The 27,208-nt window shown below is 42.7% G+C and overlaps 1 protein-coding gene across 1 annotated transcript in view; it reads right to left on the bottom strand.

Moving 5' to 3' along the window:
* SHISAL1 (shisa like 1) overlaps window positions 1–26,610 on the bottom strand; it is a 115,416-nt gene extending 88,806 nt beyond the window's left edge. The window contains exon 1 of the mRNA XM_033148299.1: window positions 26,557–26,610. Within this exon, the coding sequence (XP_033004190.1) occupies window positions 26,557–26,595 (39 nt within the window). The 5' untranslated portion in view covers window positions 26,596–26,610. The remainder of the gene's footprint in view (window positions 1–26,556) is intronic.
* Between the last annotated feature and the right edge of the window lie 598 nt (window positions 26,611–27,208).

Here is a 27,208-nt window from a genome sequence, read left to right as displayed (position 1 = left end):
TCCCTGGCCCCTGACCCTGAGCCCCGCAAAGAAGGGATCAGCAAGGAACTGGGCGTGACGGAGGACATCTTGCATGTGTGAGTATTGGCCAGGCACCCCGTTCTACAAGAGGCAATGTGTGGTGGCATTCGGGGCAGATGGTGGGCTCTGAGTCCTGGGTGCAGCCTGCTGGAAGGTCTCCTGCACAAGAGACAAGGTGGCACCGTAATGGGTGGCATGTTGGACTTGAACCAGGGTTTTAACAACAGATTGCTCAAGATGGCAGCCATGGATATACATTGCAGTGGGGAGGCAATTGTGCGCTCTCAGCCACAGCATATAGTGCAAACTGATGTCTTGCATCTGCATGCAATTTGAAATGTGGGTGTATGTGCCAACTACGTGCGGTTGCATCAAGGCAACACAAGTATGTTGAAGTGGCTTTCACACACAAATCTGCTGTGCTGGATCACGACCCTGCCATAGCTGTCAACCTTTCCCTTTTTGTGTGGGAAATTCCCTTATTATAGCATTGGGAAACAGCAGGGAGGGTTGACAGCTTTGGCCCTGACTGACTCCAGCTACAAAAGCTATGAAAGACACTCTTGGGCTGGGGCATCGTTTAGGTTGTTTTGTTTGGTGGTGCTTGTTATTATTTTGTATCTTTTAAAAAAAGATCTAATTATGATTTATGTGAACATTGTTTCAATTTGGTTGTGTACTTTTTGATGTGTTTCATTTATTGTTTACAACTAGTTATGTAAATCGTGTCATGTTGTAAGCTGCCTTCAGCATGGTTTTGAACTATGGAAAAGAAGTCTCACTTGAAGAAGGTGTATCAGATTGAAATAAATTTAAATAATAATTTGGTAGATTTGGAACTTTTTTTAAATTGATAATTGGATAAATAATTTGGAATGTAATTTGGAATGTTTCAATGTGATTTTGTTATATTGGAAACTCTAATAAAAATGATTTGGCAAAAAAAAGAAAGAAAGAGGAAAAACAATAGGTTTTGGAATGTTTTTTGTAAACGACTAAAGCTCTGACTTGGAAGGAAAATAAATTGATAGAGCTATCATAAGTTAGGAGAGATCTTCAGTTATGAGTGAGGTCCAGCTCCAAGACTCCCAGGATAGCCACAAAGAAGCTGTTATCTACTAACGGTTTTTATATTACTGTTGCTGTTGCCTTTATGAAAAGTGGCAGAATGTCTGCATCAACTTCTCTGTCTTAAAACCTTATTCCAAGGGACCACTTCAAATGAAAACTCGTATGAGCTGCGCTCCGACAAAGAAACAAGGCTGAAGGACTTTTGGAGAGCTAATAAACTCCTTTACAAGGAAGTCAAGAAGTAATCCAAATTGGAACATCTGCAATTTTCTTTTTTCCCCCTTGCCACATCCTCTTGACAATTATAGAACACAACAATTCACGCTCCCCAAAGAACAAAACAGCTGAGAACATACAGGCAAGAACTACCGATGCACAAATAAGATTTCCCTTACTGGATATTTGCTGCTCACTGCATGAATGAAACAGGGTCATTCAGAAATCCAGGCAATGCTCATTGCTCATGAAAACAGACAGAGCCTCTAGCTCAAGCAGACTGACTAAGCTCTGAATATGTATTCATCTGTGAATTAACCAACATGGGATATTATTATTCCTAAAAATAGCCAATATCAATGTGGAAACTCAAGTGACAGGAAGGTCATGCCATCCAATATGTGAAACATAATTTTAACCTTCCTTTCTTCTTGACTGCCAAATTATGTAGTCTCTGAAATTCAGGGTATATGGCTGAAAGTCAGCGAATATTTCTAATATTTATGGAACTACCAACACCATAGGATATTCAGGAGAAAGTGTAACATGTTTAATGTTTTAATAATATGTCATATCTCGCCAATTTTATGTATTGCACTTATAGCCAGATCATTATAGCAGCTTACATGCAGCTCTCAAGCTATTGCCCACCTGAGACTTGACCTGCTCAGCTTTAAAAGTCATGCACTCTTGAACCGTTCTCTAAGACAGGTTTCTTACTTTAGGGCAGAACTTTCCAAGCTTTTCATGTTGGTGTCACATTTTTAGACATGCACCATTAAGCCAACTACATTTGCTGAATTATGCAGAACAGGGTGTTTTCTCTTAATATTTATTTTGTTGTTGTTCAGTCGTTCAGTCGTGTCCGACTCTTCGTGACCCCATGGACCAGAGCACGCCAGGCACGCCTATCCTTCACTGCCTCTCGCAGTTTGGCCAAACTCATGTTAGTAGCTTCGAGAACACTGTCCAACCATCTCATCCTCTGTCGTCCCCTTCTCCTTGTGCCCTCCATCTTTCCCAACATCAGGGTCTTTTCTAGGGAGTCTTCTCTTCTCATGAGGTGGCCAAAGCACTGGAGCCTCAACTTCAGGATCTGTCCTTCTAGTGAGCACTCAGGGCCGATTTCCTTGAGAATGGATAGGTTTGATCTTCTTGCAGTCCATGGGATTCTCAAGAGTCTCCTCCAGCACCATAATATTTATTAATGAACATCAATAAGAACTTGCAACCCCCGGCCACTTTCCCCTAATAGTCCGTTATACAAGTAAGGTATTCAGAAGGGTCTGCCAAAAGCACTGTTTGGAAGCAAAAAAAAGAGACACAACCATGGTTATTTCCTGGCTGGAAGCTAGAGCTGTCAATCACAAGACAACCTCCATAGTCTTCCTTTTCCACTGTTGTTTTTTTAAAAAAATAAAGAGCTTGGAGGTGAAATGTTAACTATTTCTAAACAGACAGACTGAAACCACCTCTCTGAATGTTATAAGTCTTCCGAAGAGCAGAAACGTTTGGAGCAGCCTGGTTTCAGGGAAGCCCTGCTTTGCACTGGACCAGGGTGGATAAAAATCAATGATTTTTTAAAAAAATAATCAAAAAAATCAGATTTTTTTATTATTTAAATCGGATTTTTAAAAATAAAATGCTTTTTGGGGAAAATATATTACCATCCAAAGGTTATTCAATCATGAAATAAAGATTAGGTTTTTTTAATTATGTAGAATAAGACTGTATATGTTTAATTTTTTTGGTAAATAAATTCCATTAATCCATTCACAATGTCATTTATGCTCTTCCAGAGGTTTTTGTAAGATTATTGGGCAGTTTCTCGGCCTACAAGATATTATCACAGATGCTTGGTTCACTTTTGCAGTTCTCAAAACTGAATTTGACTCAGCAGAGATCACATGCCTCTTCTTCACAGCAAAAATGTTATAACATGAACAGAGTTGAGAAAAAGACCTTAATCCTATTGTTCTACAAACCTATGAATACAGAATCAACCCCTTCAGTGTTAAGTTTCAAGAAGTTCAGTGAATAGAATAGAAACAATATTTTTCTGATTGTTTGGAGTAGAATGGATCTAATAAATCTATTTAAATTATTATTATTAAGGTAATGATTATTTTTCTCCTTCCTAAGTACAACAGAAAAGTTGTCCAAATATGAATGATTAACCTATTAAACTGGGGATTAAAAAAAAACTAATATGAAAAGTTGTTGTTCTAAAAATCTTCATCTACTTGCATATACCAGCAAGAATTACTCTTTATGTAGAAAACTGTGATTTAAATCAAGCCTTACTGACTAGTGATTTAAATCGTGATTTAAATCAAATCCACCCTGCACTGGACAGACTCCAAATCATTCTGTCAGGGAACTGTCCCTGGCGCAGCGCAAGGTGGTGGAAGGGCTCTCGGGATGCTACAGAGCACCTCCTCTTGCAGCAGAGGGGTGCAGCAAGGCATCCACTGGGGAGGGGCAGGCTTTTCAGGGTATGGAGGGAAAAGTCTCTGAGGATGCTGGAGAGACCCTGCACTCCCCCCACTCAAGGGGCGAGGAAGGAGACACGCAGTTTCTGGCGCCCCAAAGGCGTTGAGGGGTGAAACGAAAGGATGGGAGGCGGGGTTTCCGTATACCGAAGCTCTTTTGTTGGGGTCAGAACCGGAAGGGGCCATTCCTGGATTCTGACGATGCTTGGTACAGACATGAACTTATTAGCTCTGCGCTGTACTGTACATAGTTTGCACAATAATAATAATAAGAAGAGTTTGGATTTGATATCCTGCTTTATCACTACCCGAAGGAGTCTCAAAGCAGCTCACATTCTCCTTTCCCTTCCTCCCCCACAACAAACACTCTGTGAGGTGAGTGGGCTGAGAGACTTCAGAGAAGTGTGACTAGCCCAAGGTCACCCAGCAGCTGCATGTGGAGGAGCGGAGACACGAACCCGGTTCCCCAGATTACAAGTCCACCGCTCTTAACCACTACACCACACTGGCTCTCTTAAAACTCTTAAAGGAAACTTGGAGTTTTGCCTGCTTACTCATGAGCAACGAACAGAGGACCTTACACATTCTGAAGCAGCCCACTTAAGATTCTGGATTTGCGCATTGTCTGAAGTGGAGACACATGCCTATTGGGCCATTTGAATTAAACATTTTGCTCCCAACATGAAATAAGTTTCTCATCAGGTACAGAACGTGCAAAATTAAGGGAAATGTATTTCTTGGTACTGCATAACTTACATTTTGATACCGTTACAGCCAGCAGCACTACATATCGTGATGCTTCTGAACAAAAGCCCTACAAATAATCTGTGATGTGAATTTACCCTGCTGCTCTTCAATATGAAACACAATATTGGCTTTCTCTCTTTCATAAACCGCACCACAATATAAACATACTGCAAAGCCATCGCAAAAATGTCAGCACACATGTGAAAAGCACAATAAATTCTAGCCTCTAGAGAATGACTTTCTTTACAAAAGGGAACAAGAGCGTTAATGAAAACTTGAGTTGGTTTTTCAAAAAAACAACAACAACAAAAAACACCACACACACACAAAAGAAATTCAGCAGCACTACGACAAGAAATTCACCAAGCACAAGATTGCTGATTTGGAGGTCTAAAAGGAGGGACAAGCAAATCCTGGTGCCTATGTGGCAATCACCCAAACTTAGGGACCGCATAGGAGGAGTTAAAGGGAATTAGCCAGTTAAAACCTTAGGGGGCGGAGTTAGGAGGACTATATAAACCCACCCCGGGGGAAGAGGAGGGAGAGTTCTGAGAGGGAGTCCTGAGAGAAGAAGAAGGAGGAGAAGAAGAAGAAGAAGAGGAGGAAGAGTTTGGATTTGATATCCCGCTTTTCACTACCCAAAGGAGTCTCAAAGCGGCTCACATTCTCCTTTCCCTTCCACCCCCACAACAAACACTCTGTGAGGTGAGTGGGGCTGAGAGACTCCAGAGAAGTGTGACTAGCCCAAGGTCACCCAGCAGCTGCATGTGGAGGAGTGGAGACGCGAACCCGGTTCACCAGATTACGAGTCTGCCGCTCTTAACCACTACACCACACTGGGAGTCCTGAGAGGGGGCAGTGGAGATAGCCTGAGGGTAAGATAGAGGTAGTGAGGTCAAAGGAAGGGAGAGATAGTTGGGAACTGTAATGGATTAGAAGCTGTAGGTATAGGCCGGTATAGGAACTGTTATTAAAGATTTTTTTAAAAAAGAACTATTCATTCGGAAACCACATGCTTATGTACTGAACTTCAATAAACACAGTTTGTTCCAACATTATCCCTGACTGAAGTGAGTGAAGCAATTACCATACTGGTTGGTGGCAGCGTGTAATTAACAAGTGGTTGGTGCAGGTACTGACGGACCGTCAAACATCTGGGGGTTCTGTGCAGGTGAAGTGAACCGCCACAGCCTCTGCTTTGGGAATATTCTGAAAAGTGGATCAAAATGCTGGATGTCTGAAAATGTACCGTAATTCGGACTCAATCTCAACTGGGCTCCTATGAACCAGCATATGCTTACTATTTTTAGTGTTTGACGTTTCACTGTGTTTCTTATATTCTGTTGGGAGCCACCCACAGTGGCTGGGGCAACCCAGATGGATGGGTTATAAGCAATAAATTGTTGTTGTGGTGGTGAGGGAAATTCCTGCCTCAGGGAACAAAAGGGTGGAACTTCCAGGGAACTCCTGGAGGAGGAGAAGAAGAAGAAGAAGAAGAAGAAGAAGAAGAAGAAGAAGAAGAAGAGTTTGGATTTGATATCCCGCTTTTCACTACCTGAAGGAGTCTCAAAGCGGCTCACATTCTCCTTTCCCTTCCTCCCCCACAACAAACACTCTGTGAGGTGAGTGGGGCTGAGAGACTTCAGAGAAGTGTGACTAGCCCAAGGTCACCCAGCAGTTGCATGTGGAGGAGCAGAGACGCGAACCCGGTTCACCAGATTACGAGTCTACCACTCTTAACCACTACAGCACACTGGCTGTGAGTGTCTACTAGCAGTTCCTAATAAGGTTAATTGCTATGCTAGATTGCAAAATCTCAATTGTGGGAATACGTTTTAAGGTGCTCCTGCACCTGTTCACTTTAAGGTAACCTTCCGTGCATTGCACGGAAGGCAAGGAGATCCGGCAGAGGTTGCTGCCTGGATCCCTCCGCGCTTGGGGCAAATCGCGCCAAGACAAGCTTCATTAACGGTCAGTTAAGAGTTTCCCGCCCAGAAACTCACCTAGATACAACGTTGTGATTGGTTATTGACAATGTTATGACAATGTTCAACTTCCTAATAAATAGCCCCTGCTCTCTGTAGCGGTGTGGAGAGTGCGCGAGACAAGCCAAGAGAGAAACCGAAAGAGAAACCAAGCCGCACAGAGCAGTAGAGCGCAACTTCACCATTGACTGCAGTCTCTTAGTCTTTATTTCTTTTATTTCAAAAAGTTTATTTGGCCTTCTTAGTTTTGGCCGCTTCTTTAGTTCTGCCTATCTTTCCTATCCGGAAACTTCCGGAACCTTCCGGAACCTTCGGAAACCTTCAGAACTCCCAACAACAATCTCAGGACCTTCAGGTTCATAACCAGCGGACCCTTTCACGGCCAGTGGGAGCAGGAACTCCGGGAATTACTGGTCGTCCCAGATGCTGGTTATCCCCACACTCAATCTAGGACACCAAGTTGTTTGGTTAACACCACATGGTAGCAGCACAACCTGACTTTAAAAAAGGGGGCAGGGAGCAAGAGATATTACATTCCACCAAGAACAGAAAAGGAACACAGTGCGATAGTGTTAGAAGGCAACAATTAGATCTCTATAGCAGCAGCTCTTATTTCAATTTCTTAGACTCAGTGCACACACAAAGTAGCACAAGATTGCAATTGCATTCAAGACCATGAATGGAAGCCTTCCTGGTTATGGTCACCACCAAGAAGTCATGTAAAGATTCCTAAAAAAAATGTTCACCCAGCTATTCGACACGGAGGAAAAGTTATTCCCCGTCCTATTAAAGGTTAGCGCTACAGTGAAGACTGGCTTAACCATCAAAAGCCTGGGTAAATAAAAATGGCTCAGCCTGGCACCTAAAACTTGACAGTGGTGGCACAAGGCGTGTTTCACAGACAGGGAGCCACCACTGAGAAGCCCATTCTTATGCACCACTCCCTTGGCACACAGAGAAGGTCCTTTGATGAAGACGGCAGGGTCAGGGCTGGTTCATGTCAGAAGAGGTGGTCCTTCGGGTACTGAGATCCTGAGTCACATGTATTATTATTTTTATAGAACAAAACCCCTTCATGGATCACTGCCTTGTCGTGGCGAAGGGGCTTGAATTACTCAGGGAAGCTATGGACAGGTCAAGATGGACAGGTCATAGTAGAGAGTTTGGACCAAACGTGATCCACCTGGAGTAGGAACTGGCAACCCACTCCAGTATCCCTGCCAAGAAAACTCCATGGACAAAGACAACAGGCATATAAAAGATATGACGCTGGAAGATGAGCCCCTCAGGTCGGAAGGCGTCCAACATGCTACTGGGGAAGAGCGGAGGACAAGTACAAGTAGATCCAGAGCTGATGAAGCGGCTGGGCCAAAGCCGAAAGGACGCTTGGTTGCGGATATGCCTGGAACCTATCCATTCTCAAAGAAATCAGCCCTGAGTGCTCACTAGAAGGACAGATCCTGAAGTTGAGGCTCCAGTACTTTGGCCACCTCATGAGAAGAGAAGACTCCCTGGAAAAGACCCTGATGTTGGGAAAGATGGAGGGCACAAGGAGAAGGGGACGACAGAGGATGAGATGGTTGGACAGTGTTCTCGAAGCTACTAACATGAGTTTGGCCAAACTGCGAGAGGCAGTGAAGGATAGGCGTGCCTGGCGTGCTCTGGTCCATGGGGTCACGAAGAGTCGGACACGACTGAACGACTGAACAACAACAACAACAACAAAGAACAAAATATATGTTGAGCCTTGATGAGGTTGTTGTACTGCAGGTCCTTGAGACACAAGATCCTGCTGTGCTACTTAGGCTGCAAACAGCCTTAACACAGTATCATATTTTTATACTACATTAGAGTCAGCACCAAATACTCCTCATTTACACAACACGTGACATAACTGTAGCCCATTTGGCCTTAATATTGGATTAGTCAAGTGATTTTTATAATTGTAGGAAGGTTAAATATTGCGGCAAAACACAAATGAGGGGAGGGAATGTCATTATTATTTATTAATCATTAAATTTGTATACCACCCTTGATCTGAAGTTCTCATGGTGGTTCGTAGCATAAATAACATCAACTGATTGAAACACAGAGGTAGAAAGTTAACAAGAATAGGAAGAGAAACAGCCAAGCTGTTGATTAATGTGCTTCAGCCATGAAAAGGGAACAAATAATGAAATCAAGTGTAATGAAAGCCTTAATGCAAAACACACACACTGAGGCTTAATTCAAGCTGAATGACTGCATTAGTATACAGAAAGATTTATTTATTTTTTCAAATTTAGGTTGCAGGAGAATGGTTGCAGCTGATTACATTCAGTCATTCTTCAGAGCTCTCTCATTAGTAATGACAGGTAAGGCAGAAAGTCATCATTTCTCAGACGACCGGAGGTTTGTTGCAACAATTGAAATGATACCACATAATACATATTACCCTTCCTTATATACTGGGTCAGAGCATAGAAAGAACTAAGCAGTTTGGACCTATTTCAACTTGTTTTGTGCAACGGCTTTTCCTTGCTCTGATACCTAACAGCACAAAGGATCAATGTGGGGTTCTTTCAAAGGTGGTCTCATACCAGTATTGGTATTGGTCTCCCTCTCTCCTTCTCAAATTCACAGATAACTAGCAGTAAGGTAAAGGTAAAGGGACCCCTGACCATTAGGTCCAGTCGTGTCCGACTCTGGGGTTGCGGCGCTCATCTGCGTTACTGGCCGAGGGAGCCGGCGTACAGCTTCCGGGTCATGTGGCCAGCATGACTAAGCTGCTTCTGGTGAACCAGAGCAGCGCATGGAAATGCCGTTTACCTTCCCACCGGAGCGGTACCTATTTATCTACTTGCACTTTGACGTGCTTTCAAACTGCTAGGTGGGCAGGAGCTGGGACTAAGCAACGGGAGCTCACCCCGTCGTGGGGATTCAAACCGCCAACCTTCTGATCGGCAAGCCCTAGAATCATAGAATCATAGAGTTGGAAGAGACCTCAAGGGCCATCCAGTCCGGTTTAACCCACAGAGCTACCCGCTAGCAGTAGTCCACTCAATAAATTCCCCGGGCAAACCTTCATCAGTCATGATAAATAACGATTGGGCAGATTGAGGATGAACAATCTCAAGCACATTTGTCTGCCTCTTCTAGTGTCAATAGCTGAAGCTCATCGGATGTAGCAAGATTAAGAGGGTCTGGACCACTGAGGATTTGGTATCCCAATTTAGCACTCCAATTTGGTACGGTTGTGAGGAATTTTACCTACAAAGCACTTCCTAAAATGGCCACAGTATTTTTCCAATTTGTGGGCCGGGGATTTAAAAAACCCAAAACTATGAGGATAAGGCCAAAGCAGTTATTTCACAACTCAGGGAGCTCTTCTGGAGAAAAAAGCCTGCATGGGTACAATGGTGATGCAGAGGAATAATCTGTGCCACCACTGACATAGGCCTTCAATTACACTCTGCGTCATGTTTGGTCGAATTCATTATAGGGCTTCTTCCACTTGCTCTCTGGCCCTTATTCCCAGACCTGCCTTACCAGGTAATCCTAACATACCGAGAAGGAATTTTCACTCAGCCGCAAAAGGTAGCTACTCTAGGAGCTTCTATGTCTACACCCAAATTGTCTTCTGTAGAGACTCAGCCCACTAATCTCCCCCAATTGAATATAGCAGACCCACCGCATGGTACGCCAATAAAATGAATTTCTACAATTTACCACAAGCTATCTTGCGGGGGTCTTGTGTAAAGGAAACTTCAATCCGGTGGTGTCAGGCAGGAATTGATCAAACAAGAAAACTTTTATTTACAAAAAGAGGTTGGTGAAACCAAGTTGTGTCAGGAGATGCGTTCTTTCAGATAGAAGGTAACTTATTACTTAAACTAAATATAAAGATGCCACAGCTTTTCTTAAACTTCAGTTGCTAAAAAAATCTACTGGTGCACTTCAGTAGGTGTCCAGGTTTCTAGAATAGGTGGTAAAATGCTTAACTTGGTTTCTATTACTTCACTCTCATTCCTTTACTTGGTATCTGAAGAAGTGTGCATGCACACGAAAGCTCATACCAAGAACAAACTTAGTTGTTCTCTAAGGTGCTACTGGAAGGATTTATTTTATTTTTTTATTTTGTTTTTATTCCTTTACTTAGTTACCCACTCTCTTAACAATCCCACTCCTGAGGTATTCCAATTACCGTATTTTTCGCCCCATAAGACGCACTTTTTTCCTCCTAAAAAGTAAGGGGAAATATCTGTGCGTCTTATGGGGCGAATAGTGGTCCCTGGAGCTGAATTGCCCAGGGGCCAAAATAGGATCATGCCTTTTATTTTACAAAGAGAAATGGGGGTGTTGAAAGGACTCCGCTCAGCAGGAGATCGGGAGAGAGATAAGAGTCCCCTGTTCCTCCCTTTCAGCCCCGCCCCCTTGCCCAGGCCTCCATTGTTGAACGTGCTGCAGAGGGAGGTTGTTGGTTTCTCCAGCGACATGTGACTGGCTGATTAGATTATCTGTCTGGAAACTGTAGAAATGGCTCCCTTTCCTTAAGATTTTTCAGAAATGTGACTTGAACCCCATAAAAACGGGGCTTTTCCTCTTTGCTTTTCCCCCTTTGCAAAAAAGCTGCAAAACTTTTAGCTGATCCTCAAAAAACCAGGGCTTTTCCCTTTGCAAAAAAAGCTGCAAAACTTTTAGCTGATCCTCAAAAAAACCAAGGGCTTTTAGAGGAGGAAAACCAGAAAAATATTTTTTTTTCATGTTTCCTCCTCTAAAAATGAGGTGCGCCCTATGGAGCGAAAAATATGGTAGTATAACAGACCCAGGGAGTCTGTCTTCCCACAGGTTCTCCCTCTCCTGGCTGAGACTCAGCCCTCCAGGTAACTCTGGTCTGTCCACCTTCCCTAGACACTCAACCTGGTCATCGTATCTAAGCTGCAAGGCTCTCTTTCCTCTTTCTATAGTCCCCTCAGAGCAGATGTTCAACTCAAATCAGAACCAATTCTCCCTCAGACGAACCCTATCCTAATCCCTATCTCTCATTTCAAATCAAGCCCTATCTGCCAAACGAAACCCTATCCTAATCCCTATCTAAAAACTGCCTCGGAAAGTGCTCCTTTTATTCCCCCCCCAAACCTCCCCCCCCAGAAGCTGCAGTGTCAGTCAAACAATCCTCTAAAGCCCAACATGTAGATCAATCAACCTGCAGAGGTAATCCATCCTAATATGTCCACTACCCTTGTGGAAATTAGGAGAAACATTTTTTTAAAAAAGATTTCTTGCACCAAAGGCATTCCAGGTGTTCATCAAAAGATTTCAAGGTGGCGTACAAATCCGCTTAACATATAAATTGAACTTAAAACCAACCAACAAACACACAAGATACAAATAAAAAGCCCCAAACCTCAGGGGGTGGAGGGACAGAATAGGCATGGCTTCTCACAAAGCTTTTTAGAGTTCTTTGAGAATGTCAACAAGCATATAGACCAGGGGTCGGCAAAGTTTTTGTGGCTCGGGCCAGTTCACGTTCCCGCAGACGCCGCGGTGGGCCAGAGTGCGTATGCACAGTCATGCGCAAACGCTATTTCCGGCACTCCTTCCGGTGAGGAGGGGGTGTGCACAGCTTCCTGCAGCCAATGGGAAGCCGGCCAGCGTCGCAGAAGGCAGTCCCTGCTCTGCTCCCCGCCAGTTTAGCGCGGTGCACGGGAGCCGACCGAGTGGATGGCGGGGGCCCATGGGCCGGTTAAACGACCCCCATGGGCTGCTTGTGGCCCATGGGCCTTAGGTTGCCGACCCCTGATATAGACAGACAACATGAACTTCCAACTTCCAAAAAGCTTTTGATAGAATAACTCTTTATTTTAAAAAATCTTAAACTTAGTAGTTATGGGAGAAGACGAGATGTTAAACTATGAAATTTACTCTTACAAGAGGCGATGATGGGCACCAATTTGGATAGCTTTAGAAGAGGTTTAGGCACATTCGTGTTGGCTAATAATGATGATGATGATGATAATAATAATAATAATAATAATAATGCTGTCAATGGCTGCTAGCCATAAGGACTACCTATGTTCCACCTGCAGCGTGAGAGGCAGTTCGCTTAGAAGACCATTTGCTGGGAATTAGAAGTGTAAGAGTGCTGCTATACTCAGGTAGGCGTCTGGCTGAGCACTGTGAAAACAGGTTAGTGGACTTTGGTCTGATCCGGCAGGGCAAAGTTTTAAAAAGCAGCTAAAATCCAAAATGCCTTGGTCAGTTCCAGACGTGCCTCCATGGAGGAGCAAGTTTCGAAAGGTATGGGGAGCGCCACAGAAAAGGCCTGTTATTAAGAGGGTGCTTGGAGCAGGGCTTCTGTAGAAGCTCTTAAGACACAAGACAGGCTGGTATGAGAAGACTCACTTCCCCCGGGCATTTGGGCCCCAATCCATCTGGAGCTTTCATTGTCAAGCACCGGCACCTAAAGCTGTGCTCAGAATCAAAAGGGCAGACAAAACAGATCTTTCAAAAGAGGTAAAATATCAAGCCAAGCTATACCCAACTGTCAGCAAACCCCCCTCCCCACGGCAGGTAGCATCCCAGGACCGTTTGCAGTACAGGGAACCACCCCCTTTGTTCACCAGTTCGTCATCCCCCTCCTCAGGAGGAAGCGATCATTCCTCCAGTGGGGAGGGGGAGTTGGAGGCAGGAAGTCGGTGCAGGGGCTGTGAAGGGATCGCAGAGCCTGAGCACCAAGGGGAAAGCGGGGAACGGGGACAGCTTCCCGCGCCCTGAGTTCGCAGACAGGAAAGACGTGGAAGGGGGAGGCGGGGGTTTAGAATCCCGCGCCTTTTTTGCTGGACCAAGAACCGGAAGGGTTCATTCCCGGACTGCTGCGGAGGGATGAGATGGACGTTTGAACTTTTGCTCCACTTTAAATATCTGCACAATAAAGAACTTAGTTTTTAGAAGTTCTGCGTTCGGCTGATTTCTCATGAGCAACCACTGAACGACCTGACACCATCAAAATTATAGCAGCTGAACTTTCCAACCACTGGAGCAGCCCCACAAAAAAACACAGGCCTTAGCTGGATTGGACTTGATATCCTAATACAGAGGGGTTGGGGGGGGGGACCATCCATAGTTCCTTGTATTTCCAACACAAATGCTGAACACACTGTGGGGCCACAGAATTCTGCATCTGTATTGTGTGCCTGTTGTTGTTGTTGCCAATAGCGATATCACATTTAGATTAAAAACATCAATAACATTTACACTGTAAAAAGGGATTATAGCAAATCAGATAGAACAGATGGCTTTCTTGATTGCATTTGCTTTGTTTCTAATAACCAGGCAATTTAATTTAGGCAGCATCTAACCTGTCTCTGACTTTCATACAGATTTATAAACCAACACTGACTCAGTGTTTCCAACACAAGATAGAACTTGTTGGTTAGAGTCACAGCAAGGCAATTTGGAAAGACTTTCATCTTTAAAATTTAATCAGAAGTGTGTAATCTTCTACGTACAGATCACAGAAAATTTGTTACACAACATTACAGAGTGAAGTGGTAGCCTCCCATAGCGGTTCTTTATTTTAATAAAAGTTTGTGAGAAATTACATGCAATTGTAATTGCAATTTGCAATTCAGCACTAGAATTTGTTCTTGATTTTGCCTAAGGCTTCAGCAAAATGCCAGAGGAATTTGAAAGACAAAAGAGTGGTTTTTTTGTTTTGTTTTGTTTTTTTAGAAGTGGAAGTTAGCAGGGAAAGATGAAAGGCAGTAGGGAATTCAGATTTAATACCTTCCTGAATATTTTGGAAAGCATTGGAAATTAAGAGACTAATTGCTGAAAAATGACTAGAAAAACATTTCTACATTGCAGTAATGTTAAAAGATAAAGGTAAAGGGACCCCTGACCGTTAGATCCAGTCATGTCCGACTCTTGGGTTGCGGCGTTCATCTCACTTTATTGGCCAAGGGAGCCGGCGTACAGCTTCTGGGTCATGTGGCCAGCATGACAAAGCCGCTTCTGGCAAACCAGAGCAGAGCACAGAAATGCCGTTTACCTTCCCGCTGGAGTGGTACCTATTTATCTACTTGCACTCTGACGTGCTTTTGAACTGCTAGGTGGGCAGGAGCAGGGACCAAGCAACGGGAGCTCACCCCATCGCAGGGGCGTAGCAAGGTAAATTGGTACCCGGGGGCAAAAAAAAAAATTGTCAGCCCCCCCCCCCGAGGCATAGGAAGGTCAGGTGGTACCCGGTGCGGAAAATTTCCTGTCCACCCCCCCATTGACCCCCCCAAATGGTTTTACGTTATTTCATATTTTCTTACAAAGTAATAATAACAAGTAATAATAAAAAACTTTTATTTATATCCCGCCCTCCCTGGCCAAAGTCGGGCTCAGGGTGGCTAACAGCAGATACATAACATTGGTATAAAATCAAACAATAATTAAATTACCTCCTAAAAAATCTCAAAATCAAATTAAAGTCTAATTAGAGGGCTTTCCACGGGGTTAGGGTTGGGAACAGTAAGTGTTCTCTGAACTGAAATTCCAGCCTTCATGACACAGGAAAACAGCCAAGCGAACAGCTATTTTGGTGGAGGAGGGACAAGATATTAACCGATATGCATGAAATTTCATATACAGTGGTGCCCCGCTAGACGAATGCCTTGCTAGACGAAAAACTCGCTAGACGAAGGCATTCGTCTAGCGGAAGGCTGCCCCGCTAGACGAAAAAGTCTATGGGGCTGCCTCGCAAGACGAAAAATTTTCGTCTTTTTTTTCCGTTTTGCAGAGCGCGGCTGTCATTGCCGCTCCGCAAGACGAAAAACCCGCTAGACGAAAATTTTCGCAGAACGAATTATTTTCGTCTAGCGGGGCACCACTGTATAGCTATATAACCCCTAGTACAGTAAGATAAGACCTTCGGAGAAGGCATTTTCAAAACAAAAAACAAAAACAATTTTTTCCCCCAAAAAACAATTGTTCCTTGATAATTTGTCTCCCCCTCCATTATGGAAAATGGGGCGAACTGCCCCCCGCCCCCCTTGCTACTCCCCTGCTCCATCATGCCACCCTTGTCCTAGTGATGTTACATTTGCCTTAAAGAGGCATCTCACATGTTACACTGGAGTGCAGCCAGGGGGCAGTTGCTAATCTAACCTCTGTCCTTTCTCAACCTTGGGTCCCTTGATACAAAGTACTGTAGCTGGCAATATTAGATGAGCCATTATTAAAAATTCAATATCATAAACTCCCATCACCCCTAACTAGCAGGACCAGTGATCAGGGATGATGAGAGTTGTAGCCCGACACCTGGAGACCTGAGATTGAGAAAGGCTGCAGTCTCAATAATGTCACTTGCATCATACACATTTCCAAACAGGTGTTTGCACACTTGCACATTTTAGACATACAACAACATTTTAAGGAGCTAACTTATGAAGCTGCCCAAAGCGAAGAAGCAAGTGATTTAAGAACCTTGCCACACAGGCAAGCAAGGTTTGGACTAATAAAGAATCCTGTTCTCCTAGAACAAGCAGAGCTGTTTATTTCTGCTCATCTTCCATCCCCTTTAGCAGCTAATTTTCTCTAGGGGCTGGTAGGGGGAGGAGTAGGGAAAATTAGGTGTTAAAGGAGAGGGAAGATAAGTGGGAATAAACAACTCTGGCTGCCTCTGGAAAAGCTTTCAGAATTCTCAATGGAGTCTGGCTTGCACACGGCTATTTTGGATGAGATGAGAGAAATGTGGAGCCAGACTCTGATACGTTCAGTCAAGACGACCCTATTTATCACTCATCAGAAGAGCTGGAAGAAAAGAAGACTAAAAAAATAGTAACTGCTCCATCTCATAACAGGTTTGTACAAAGATAGAGGTGTGCACGAGAGAGATTTGGAGTTTTTATTTTTATAAAAAGTCTGCAGGTGACAATTCATCAGACTCCTATACCTCTGTTTTAATGATATATAATAGTTTGGGGCAGGGGTAGGCAACCTAAGGCCCGGGGGCCGGATGCGGCCCAATCGCCTTCTCAATCCGGCCTGCGGACGGTCCGGGAATCAGCATGTTTTTACATGAGTAGAATGTGTGCTTTTATTTAAAATGCATCTCTGGGTTACTTGTGGGGCATAGGAATTTGTTAACCCCCCCCCAAAAAAAATAGTCCGGCCCCCCCACAAGGTCTGAGGGACAGTGGATCGGCCCCCTGCTGAAAAGGTTTGCTGACCCCTGACTTAAATCCAGAGGCAATGCTTTCTTCCATCTTTCCTGGGCCAGAGAAGGCTGGAGGCAATCGTTATAGATTTCAAACCAAATTCTGATCCTGTTGACTTCTGGCATGTTTAAATTATGGTTTGAGAACAAGCCAGGATCTGAAGCCATGGTTTGATGCAGGCTTGTTCTCACTAACTTTGGCTGAAACAGGAGATGGGGCTCAGGGTTCAGATGTCATGGTGAACCATGGTGAGTTTTTTTAAAGTGGAAGCTTTCAATCTCCTTCTCTGATGTGGGGAGAATCAGAGTGTTTGAGCCCGAGGTTCATATATATATATACATGGGATGCGGGTGGAGTTGTGGTCTTAAACCACTGAGCCTAGGGCTTGCCGATCGGAAGGTCGGCGGTTCAAATCTCCCGTTTATCGGTTCCACCTAGCAGTTCGAAAGCACATCAAAGTGCAAGTAGATAAATAGGTACCGCTCCGGCAGGAAGGTAAACGGCGTTTCCGTGCGCTGCTCTGGTTCGCCAGAAGCGGCTTTGTCATGCTGGCGACAAGACCCGGAAGCTGTCTGCGGACAAACGCCGGCTCCCTCGGCCTATAGAGCGAGATGAGCGCCGCAACCCCAGAGTCAGACACGACTGGACCTAACAGTCAGGTGTCCCTTTACCTTTACCTTTAAGCCATAGTTTCCTGTTAGTTTGAAATGGGCCAATGTGACATGCTAGCAAAGATCAGCACTATATTAGAAACTTGCATAATCCTGTACGGATTCATTGCATTTCGGATCTCATCTGAGAGGGTGAATGAGCTTTGAGGGAAGATTGCGCAATGCCCCCGAGGCATTTTTGAAGCAATACATTATGTTTGTAGGTATTGACAGTTCTAGTTCAGTTGGACAAATGGGTCTTTCCTTCTTGCAACACCAGCAAGAAAAGAAAGGAAAAGGAAAAGATTTAGTGGGGAGAGATTGGGGGGGGGGGAACTACTCTGCTTCTCAAGAGTGTTGCAAGTGCCAGTGCCGAAGACTTGCACTGGAAACAGAAATATTTAGATATGCCGTCTCCTGCAGCAAATGAGAGGCACACTGCAGACAATCTGCATGGAACACAGTTTGGAAACTCTGCCTTAGAGACTGTGTTTGCATTGTGGCACCTATTTTACTGACCCCTTTTCTATTGCTTTGCAGAAGACTTATACAAAACCAGAAAAAGCTCCTGATGTGACACATAATGGGAAAAGATTCACCTAAAAATGTCTATATGCCAAGGGTGCTATTCAGGAAATAATGAAAGAAGCGGCTTCTAAGCCAGGGTGCACACGAAAAAATGTGTGTTTTATTTGGCCCAGCATCTTTTTAAGGAAGAATGGAGCACTATGAAAAATGAAATTCTATATATGCATCTGAATAATTTCAGTGAAAAGAACTCTGAAAAACAACAACAACAACCCACACACCTCAAATCATTGTGATTCTAAACAACAAGAAACCTATAGAATGGAACAAACTTCAAAGAAAAAAAATAGTATTAACACAGAACATTCAACGCATTTACAACCAGAAGTTGGTCTTTCTATTTGCAGTAGAGTTTACTCCTAGGTAAATGTGAATACGATTGCAACCTAAAGTAGAATGCACAGGACAATCCTGTACTTTTAGAAGACATCTGAAGGCAGCCCTGTTTAGGGAAGTTTTTAATGTTTAATAGATTATTGTATTTTAATATTTTGTTGGAAGCTGCCCAGAGTGGCTGGGGAAACCAAGCCAGATGGGCGAGGTATAAATAATAAAATTATTATTATTATTATTATTATTATTATTATTATTATTATTATTATTATTATTAATTTATCTTAAACATGTCTACTCAGAAGGCAGAATTCAACGGCACTTACTCTTGGGTAAGTGGGGTTAGGATTGCAGTGTTTGTGTCATTTGTACACCACTTTTAGCTTACATTTGTTACATAACATGGCTTTCTGTTATCACTAAAATTATTCAAGTGGACATTTATAAAAGAGTAGTGCTCCTGATGAAGAAGAGTCTTTGGTAGAAATGCTTTGGGTCTTAATGAACTACAGATTCCTAGAGTACTTTGTAGGACAACGCTTTTTGTCAGTTGTAGTTACAGGTAGGTAGCCGTGTTGGTCTGCCATAGTCAAAACAAAATAAAAAATAAAAAAATTCCTTCCAGTAGCACCTTAGAGACCAACTAAGTTTGTTCTTGGTATGAGCTTTTGTGTGCATGCACGTATCTGAAGAAGTGTGCATGCACACAAAAGCTCATACCAAGAACAAACTTAGTTGGTCTCTAAGGTGCTACTGGAAGGAATTTTTTATTTTATTTTGTTTTGTCAGTTGTGTACATCGTGCCTTCTCTCTTGCAGGCTGCTGCAAAAACACAGAAAGAGCTAGAAAAAGAGATGCTATGCCTAAATTCCACATAAAAATCTTTCCTCAATTAGCACCCATTTCCCCAGGAAAAGCCAGTTGGGATGTTCACAGGCTCCAGGTGTCGATTTATTACCCATCCCGCTGGATCCTGGCCTTGCCTAGGGCTTCACTCACTACTTAATTAGCAAATGAAACTTTCCGGCTGACCAAAGCACACCTGGGTCTTAAGGTGGGGACATCACATAACAGAAAGGTGTACAAATGAATACGGTGGCATGGCCAACCAACAACCCCCTCCTCCGCTAAACACACACAGACACACCACACCAACAGGATTTAAAGCATTTTTCTTCCAGGCTTTGCAAGGAGGAAGATTTTTCTTTTGCCGCTACCTGAAAGCCAAATATCTTTTGTAATGTAAATTAACATTTTAATTGCTTTTATATCGGAATGCAATTATGTTCTGAAAAGTAATTCTGTGCAAACAACAAGACTTTTATGCTCACTTGTCTAATGATTTCATTAGCAAATTTGTTCCATTTAGAAATCCAAAAGATATATTTTCTTCAGTGCCATTGCTTTAAGCTTCACTAAAACCTGCAACTCTCAAGCCACTCAAAACGTAGACTGTTTTGGAGTGGAAAGAGGTTGACTGCCGGACAAACCACAAACATTTTATATCCATGCAAAGTGGTTGTCTAAGAGCATCTTCACAGATCACTTGCAAATGTATGGATGTTCTATGAACATGCATGACCAAAAGCAGAAGGGAGTACTTTTTAAAACTGATTTTAAAGACAAGCCAAGGCAGAGTTTGCATGAGACTCACCTATGTCATGCCCTAATATCTTCCAGCAACAAGGCCATGAAACTTTCATATTCCAGGCTCACACATGAAACTACGGCATGGCTAAGATCAGAAAGACAACAAACAACCATGGCTTATTTTTCCAACAAAGATGCTGAAGATACCTGAAGGAGCATCTCCACCCCCATCATTCTGCCCGGACACTGAGGTCCAGTGCCAGGGGCCTTCTGGTGGTTCCCTCACTACGAGAAGCCAAGTTACAGGGAACCAGGCAGAGGGCCTTCTCGGTAGTGGCACCCGCCCTGTGGAACGCCCTCCAACCAGATGTCAAAGGAAAAAACAACTACCAGACCTTTAGAAGACATCTGAAGGCAGCCCTGTTTAGGGAGGCTTTTAATGTTTAATAGATTATTGCATTTTAATGTTCTGTTGGAAGCTGCCCAGAGTGGCTGGGGAAACCCAGCCAGATGGGCGGGGTATAAATTATTATTATTATTATTATTATTATTACTACTACTACTATTACTGGGCCAGGTCTGCATATACTGCTAAATCATTTATGAATGAAGATTTTTTTAAAAAAATAAACGAAAGAAAACCATGGTATAATGTTACATCTGAATCAGGCCATTTACCAGAAGAGAAATGGGTGGGATTGGTGGGGTATGGGGCCTTCAGAGCCACAATACACCATCAACAACAAAGGTGTGTGGGCAGGCAAACTATGAAACCTGTTCAGCAGCAAGGAACTTTTTTGAACTTATATGGATGTTTGGTTTCATTTGCATCAGTCCTCCGATTATTGCAACTATAGTCAGACTCAAGGGGTCCAAAAGAGATTTGCACGTGGAAGTGCTAGAAATGAGTTGTCAAGTACACCAGTCTCAGTTCACTATGCATCCCCTCAGTCCCATTCTGAACTCTCCACTATGGTTTGGTAAGCCATGTTGCAGAATTCAAGCGTCACAATTCAAATCCAGGAACTGACATATTGCCTTCACTGCATGTTTGTATGAACCTGAGTTTACTGGAAGAGTAATTTTCAAACCCAAGGCATACTGCTCTGATTTATTCATAGGGATGAGGAAGGAATACTGCAAACTTTATAATTTGGCCAATTCTTCCTTGTATTCAATTTTTTCCTTACTAGGGCTTCTACTGGTGAAATCCATAGTGGTGTTTGACATTCTATATATCTTTTATATTTGTTCCATACTTTAAATAGGGCTCCTCTTATAATATGATGCGTAAATTCTTTATTTACCTTAACTTTATCATAATTCAAATATGCATGCCATCCAAATCTGCAGTTAAAACTTTCCAAATCCAGCAATCTAGTTTTCTCCAACCTTATCCATTCCCTTATCCGGACCAGGCATTCCGCCTCGTAATATAGCTGCAGATTTGGTAGCGCCAATCCTCCTCTGTCTTTCCTATCTGTCATCAATTTGTACCTTACCCTGGGCTTCTTTCCTTGCCATATAAATTTAATAATATCTCTTCGCCATTCTTCAAAACAATTTTCCTTATTTATGATTGGTATAGTCTGAAACAAATACAACATTTTTGGTAACACATTCATCTTCACTATTGATACTCTCCCCAATAGCGATAATTGTAATCTACTCCATCTTTCCAAATTGTGTTTTATGGAATACTGCAAACTTTAATGTAGACCCAACTGATCCTATCTGGGCAGATCATGACCAGGATTGGATAGGAGTTCTGAATCCACAGTAAAGTGGATTTCCTTATGCGAGAGTCTGAGGGCTGCACTTTTGCTGCTAAATTTCCTTTCTAAAATCTCCAACTGTCAGTGGAAATTGTACAGCAAAAACACAGCTGCCTCCATGTAAACACTGGATCCACGTGGAAATGGGATGGAGCAGACTTAGTCCACCCCCTTGTAGAACCAGACTGGACATGAACGGTTTTGACACTTAAATGTCTAGATGTTTTAATTTTTTATGGATAAATGTATTTTTTTTCCTGACTGACGGTCGAATAAAGAATGATGGTGATGACACTTAAGTGGATTGGGTTACTACATTTTTCTCCTCCTCCTCTGTCTTTAACATCAGCGTGATATTGAAATCAAACGTGTAAAGCTTTTCCTGGCAGAGAGATTTGTAGAGGAAACTTACACCCACAGAATCCATGTGCGTCAAGCTTCTATTATAAAGCCACAGCAGCAACATCCGGAAAGGAAAAGGCAACCCTAATTTCTACCTCATTATACATTTAGCTGTCAGTGATACCCTAAGGTGTTATGCAGAACAACGAAGGCAGGATCATTGAAGGTAAGTAAGCTGCCAGTCATGATAACTAAAATAAATATAATTAAGAACTCTGGCCGGAAGTTTCAACCAAAAAGATGTGTTTATACTCGTGTGTAAATACAAATATAGTATCAATCCTGTTAAGAGTTACAGTCTTAAATGAAGAAATAGTTTCACATTGAAAAATCCCTTGAAAGTCTTTTAGAAGTTGACGTAAGGGCTTCTACGATGCGTGTCAGATGTATAATGAGACAACTGGAGACCAGGACAGGGCCCCGTTTCGGCGTAGACGCCTTCCTCAGCTGGCAATATCAAATAATATTAGATCATTATTAAACAGTGTAGGGGTTCGGTGCTGGAGCTTCCCGTGTGTGAGTCTAGGCCACCCACACACGGGATACCAGTTGCAGGGGAAATGCGGCCAGCGTTCCACGTGCGTATCGGCACGGGCGCCGGCCAAGCCTCATAACCTGAAGTTGCGTGAGTAAGTCGGAAACGATGACGCCTCGAAAATGAATGGATGCCTCGAAAATGAATGGATGCCTCGGAAATAAATGGATGCCTCGGAAATAAATGGATGCCTCGATCTAACTTGAAGTTACTTGTGACCTCCTGTACTGTTACTGGCGTGAAAACAAATGAACTAAGGGCAAAGTTAAAGCACTAAGATGAAACCCCTGACGTTTTTTTGTAAAAATCAAATAAAAACCTTTTACCCTTTCCCCAATAAAGACAGACACCGAGATACCCTTCATGGCTTTGGCTGACCCGCATAGGCTCTTTACTTTTGCTGTACCTAGCCCTATGCTAAGGTTCCCTAAACTCTCAGTCCCTGCGCCGCCAAATCTTCCGCGATACTAAACTAAATAAAACTAAACCGATAAATCTTCAACGATCTAACCCTAAGCTAGATCTAGAAGCCTAACTAAAACCTTACCGAAAGATCTTCCGCAAACTATACCCTAACTAAAGTAAAACCATCAAACCCATCCAACCCATCCAGCCCGCTCCCAAAAACCCTTAAACTAAACTTGACTGAACTGAAAGAACTAAAGAAGAACAATAACTGACCTAAAGGAACTGACCTTAAACTGAGATTGACTAAGAAAAACTTAACTGCCTAAAGCGGGGAGCCTCAGCCTTTTATTGATTACCAGGAGTGACATCATAACCAATATTTTAACCAATAAAACCACTGTTGCTGCCCTCCAAAAAGGCGGGAAGCAGAATAAACGTCCATTGATAACTTCAAAAACCTCTGGAACTATACTTTTTGAACGGAGTGATCTTCAGTGGCAAAGTGCTCACTGAGTTTACTTTTACTTTCACTTTAGAACGGAAGGACACTAAAAATAGTACTTAAATAAAGCATTAATACAAACAAACGACCGCGGATCTTTATGGATCCACGAAGTGTATTCCGACAAAACAGCATCAAGCGAATTGTATCAAGGTTTTAAAGTATCATTCACTAAATAAGATTTAATAAAGGTCATCATTCAGCAACATCAAAAGAATTACAAATGTTTTAAAGTATCATTCTGATAAATATACCAAAGTAGCTTTTCATAGTATTTGGTTCCTTACCTCGTATACCTCCAACAAGACTACGAAACAGCGGCCAATCAACTTACACAGTCCTTACTAAGGCGAGGATGTACACCACGGACTCTATGCGGCTCAAAGAAGAGCGGAACTAAAAGACAGAAAAGATCTTCTTTCTATAAAGAAAGCCCTTACATCAACTTTTAAAAGACTTTCAAGGGATTTTTCAATGTGAAACTATTTCTTCATTTAAGACTGTAATTCTTAACAGGATTGATACTATATTTGTATTTACACACGAGTATAAACGCATCTTTTTGGTTGAAACTTCCGGCCAGAGTTCTTAATTATATTTATTTCAGTGTATTTTGTAATAAGAACTCCAACTATATTTACGATTACATTATGGCCAAATAGTCATGATAACTAAACAGAACCCCACCCTGTTTCATTTTAAGCCTAAATGCCAACTGCAGGCAATGGCCTTCCTTCTTCATGAGCTGCTGGTGGCCTTCCAGAGGCAGGTGGCTGACCTCTGCTGGAAAGATTAATCTTGGCTGATCCAGCAGCAAGGCTATTCTTAAGCCAGTGTGGTGTAGTGGTAAGAATGTCAGACCTGGATCTGAAGAAGTGTGCATGCACACGAAAGCTCATACCAAGAACAAACTTAGTTGGTCTCTAAGGTGCTACTGCAAGGAATTTTTTATTTTGTTTTGTTTTGACTATGGCAGACCAACACGGCTACCTACCTGTAACTGACACTAGGACCTGGAAGACCATGACTCATGGGCGTACCCAAGGGGGGGCAGGAGGGGACACCTGCCCCCCCAAAAGCAAATAATAATAATAATTAAATGGTTATCGGCAGCCTGAAAGGAAAAAAAGCTCTCCTAAAAAGCTCAACTACCGGTCTTTCTCCCCCTCCCAAAATCTAAATAACAATTGAGCTCTGCCGACCGGCAGCCGGCCACTGCGTGTGTGTGTATGTGTGTGTGTGTGTGTGTGTGTGTGTGTTGCGCCGGCTGATCATTGCAAAGCAGCTTTGGAAACAGTTCCCTTGCATGGCGAGTTGCGATGGCTGAGGATCCTAGGAAACTGAGTTTTTCAGCCATTTGGGGGCTTTCTGTTGGGGGGGGAGTTTTTCTGTTTTTTGAAGCTGTTTTTGTTTGCTGTCTACATAATATGCTCAGTAATCTAAAAACTAAACAAACCCCTAAAAAACGGGGCATTTCTCATTCCCAAAAAAGGTCAACAACTTTGAGCTGAACCCCAAGAAATGGGGGTAGATCACGGCTGAAAGTAGATCACAGTCTCTTGGGAGTTTTGCCCATCCCTGGTATAAGACATGTAACTAGAATAAAAATTAAAAAAAAAATCAAGCAAATAATTGTAATAACTACCGTTAATAAAGCACTGCTATAATTATATATAATTTTCCTAAAATTTTGGTTTCATTCGTCTTTCCGTGCTGAAATGTCACAACCTGAATGACCATGGCTTGCCCCCCCCCCCCCTAGTTTTGATCCTGGGTACGCCCCTGCCATGAGTCAAAATCCCTACTCAGCCACAAAGTTCAATGGGTAATCTTGGGTCAGCTGCCTTCTCTCAGCCTTATCTACCTCACAGGGTTGGTGCAAGGGTGGGAGAGAAACAAGGCCTTCCGTGTCAGAATGGACACTGAGAGGATATTCTGGTCTGAATCCCCACCAGGAATTGAGAGATACAAGCAAATGAGTTCTTTTCCTCTGTTGCAAATCCACCCTGTTCCACACACCCACTCTGTTGCTCCACTCGCAAATTCACTCTGTCGTTCAACTGCAAAGTGAGGCAAAAATCAAATGTGTCCATTTAAGTTCTTTAATAGCATTCAGGACTCCCCATGCCCAAATCAGTTAACCTGCATTGCCACCATCTACAACGGATGTTCTGCCCAATTATTTGAAGCCCCCCTCTCCCTTCTGTTAATAATAATAATAATAATAATAATAATAATAATAATAATAATAATAATTTATTATTTATACCCCATCCATCTGGCTGGGTTTCCCCAGCCACTCTGGGCTGCTTCCAACAGAATGTTAAAATACAATAATCTATTAAACATTAAAAGCTTCCCTAAACAGGGCTGCTTTCAGATGTCTCCTAAAAGTCTGGTAGTTGGTTTTCTCTTTGACATAGTGTTGGAGAAGACCCTTTCCCACCCTGCCTAGCCCAAATAGTGCCCCACAGTGCCCTCCAGGTAGACTCAGGTGCAAATTCATAGGTGTCCCCTTCACTTTCACCCCCCCTGCTCCAAGATGCACAGCAGAGCAAATGGCAAACGGACAAAAGGTTTTTTTTAATTTCTCTTCTCAACTCTGTGCAAGATCACTAAACAGCCTAACACATCTTCATTTCACCCACACAGATTAAAATGTATGCACAGTACTGGCAAGTTCAACCCTAACCTTTCTTCTCTCTATACAGATGGAAGGAAAAAAAGATACACAGGAGGTGTGTCAGAGACAGGAAGGGACAGTTGCTTCTAAGCAGGATAATAATGGTCACCCATTCTTCTGTGCAACTATGAATACTGAGCCTAGCCAGAATGATAACCAGAACAATCTTAGGGGTCACATTGTCATGGAAACAAGTTTCCACTAATGAGCTCTCCAAGAAACCAGTGATTAAAAACGGCAAACATTGACTCATAACACAAACGTACAAGGAGCAGTCAAAAATGTTTTAAAGATTGCAAACAAGCATGCTAACCTTTCCCCTAGAATAATAATAATAATAATAATAATAATTAATAAATACAGCAACATACCTGGCTCACTTCCTTCTTTTTTAGTTTCTTCAGCAGCATGCTCTCCCCACACCCAAGAATGAGGCAGGTAAAGTGACACAAAAAGTTTCCTAGGACAGCCGAAAAAACCGATGTCCAGAAATACAGAACAAATCTTCTCTAGCGCCTTGTTTTCTACTCAGTGGTTCTTTCTAACAGAAGAAGAGAGAAGAGACACTCCTTATCTATTTCTGCCAAAATTTGTTTTAGGACCAAAACAGGCAAAATGTGGCGAAACACATACTCTGTTCTCCTTGACATTTTCTTCCCTGTTTTAAACTTAGGCCGCTTCCAGATTGTTGCCAATTTGCAAGTGGGATGCAATCATACTGAGGTTGTGCAATTAAAGTAGATTTGTTCACTCTTGCACAACAAACCTACTTCTAAAAAGGGACGGGATATTTTTTTTTTTTTGCAATAAGGAAAGCAAAGGGAAATCCTCTGGAAAGTGTGGTATAGCAATTGTTTGATACAACACTGTATAACCTTGCTGCAAACACATCAGAATAAATGCTCAATAGACAGAACTGGTAGCAATGCCCCGGAGAAAGAAACAGGTGGAGAAAAACTCTCTTTTATCAGATGTTCAATTCTTCTGCCATAGTTATCAATCATCCCACTGAAGTTACTATTA

Source organism: Lacerta agilis, chromosome 5 (genome assembly GCF_009819535.1).
Source record: "Lacerta agilis isolate rLacAgi1 chromosome 5, rLacAgi1.pri, whole genome shotgun sequence".
Lineage (NCBI taxonomy): Eukaryota > Metazoa > Chordata > Lepidosauria > Squamata > Lacertidae > Lacerta > Lacerta agilis.
This window is presented reverse-complemented; position numbering and strand designations above follow the sequence as displayed.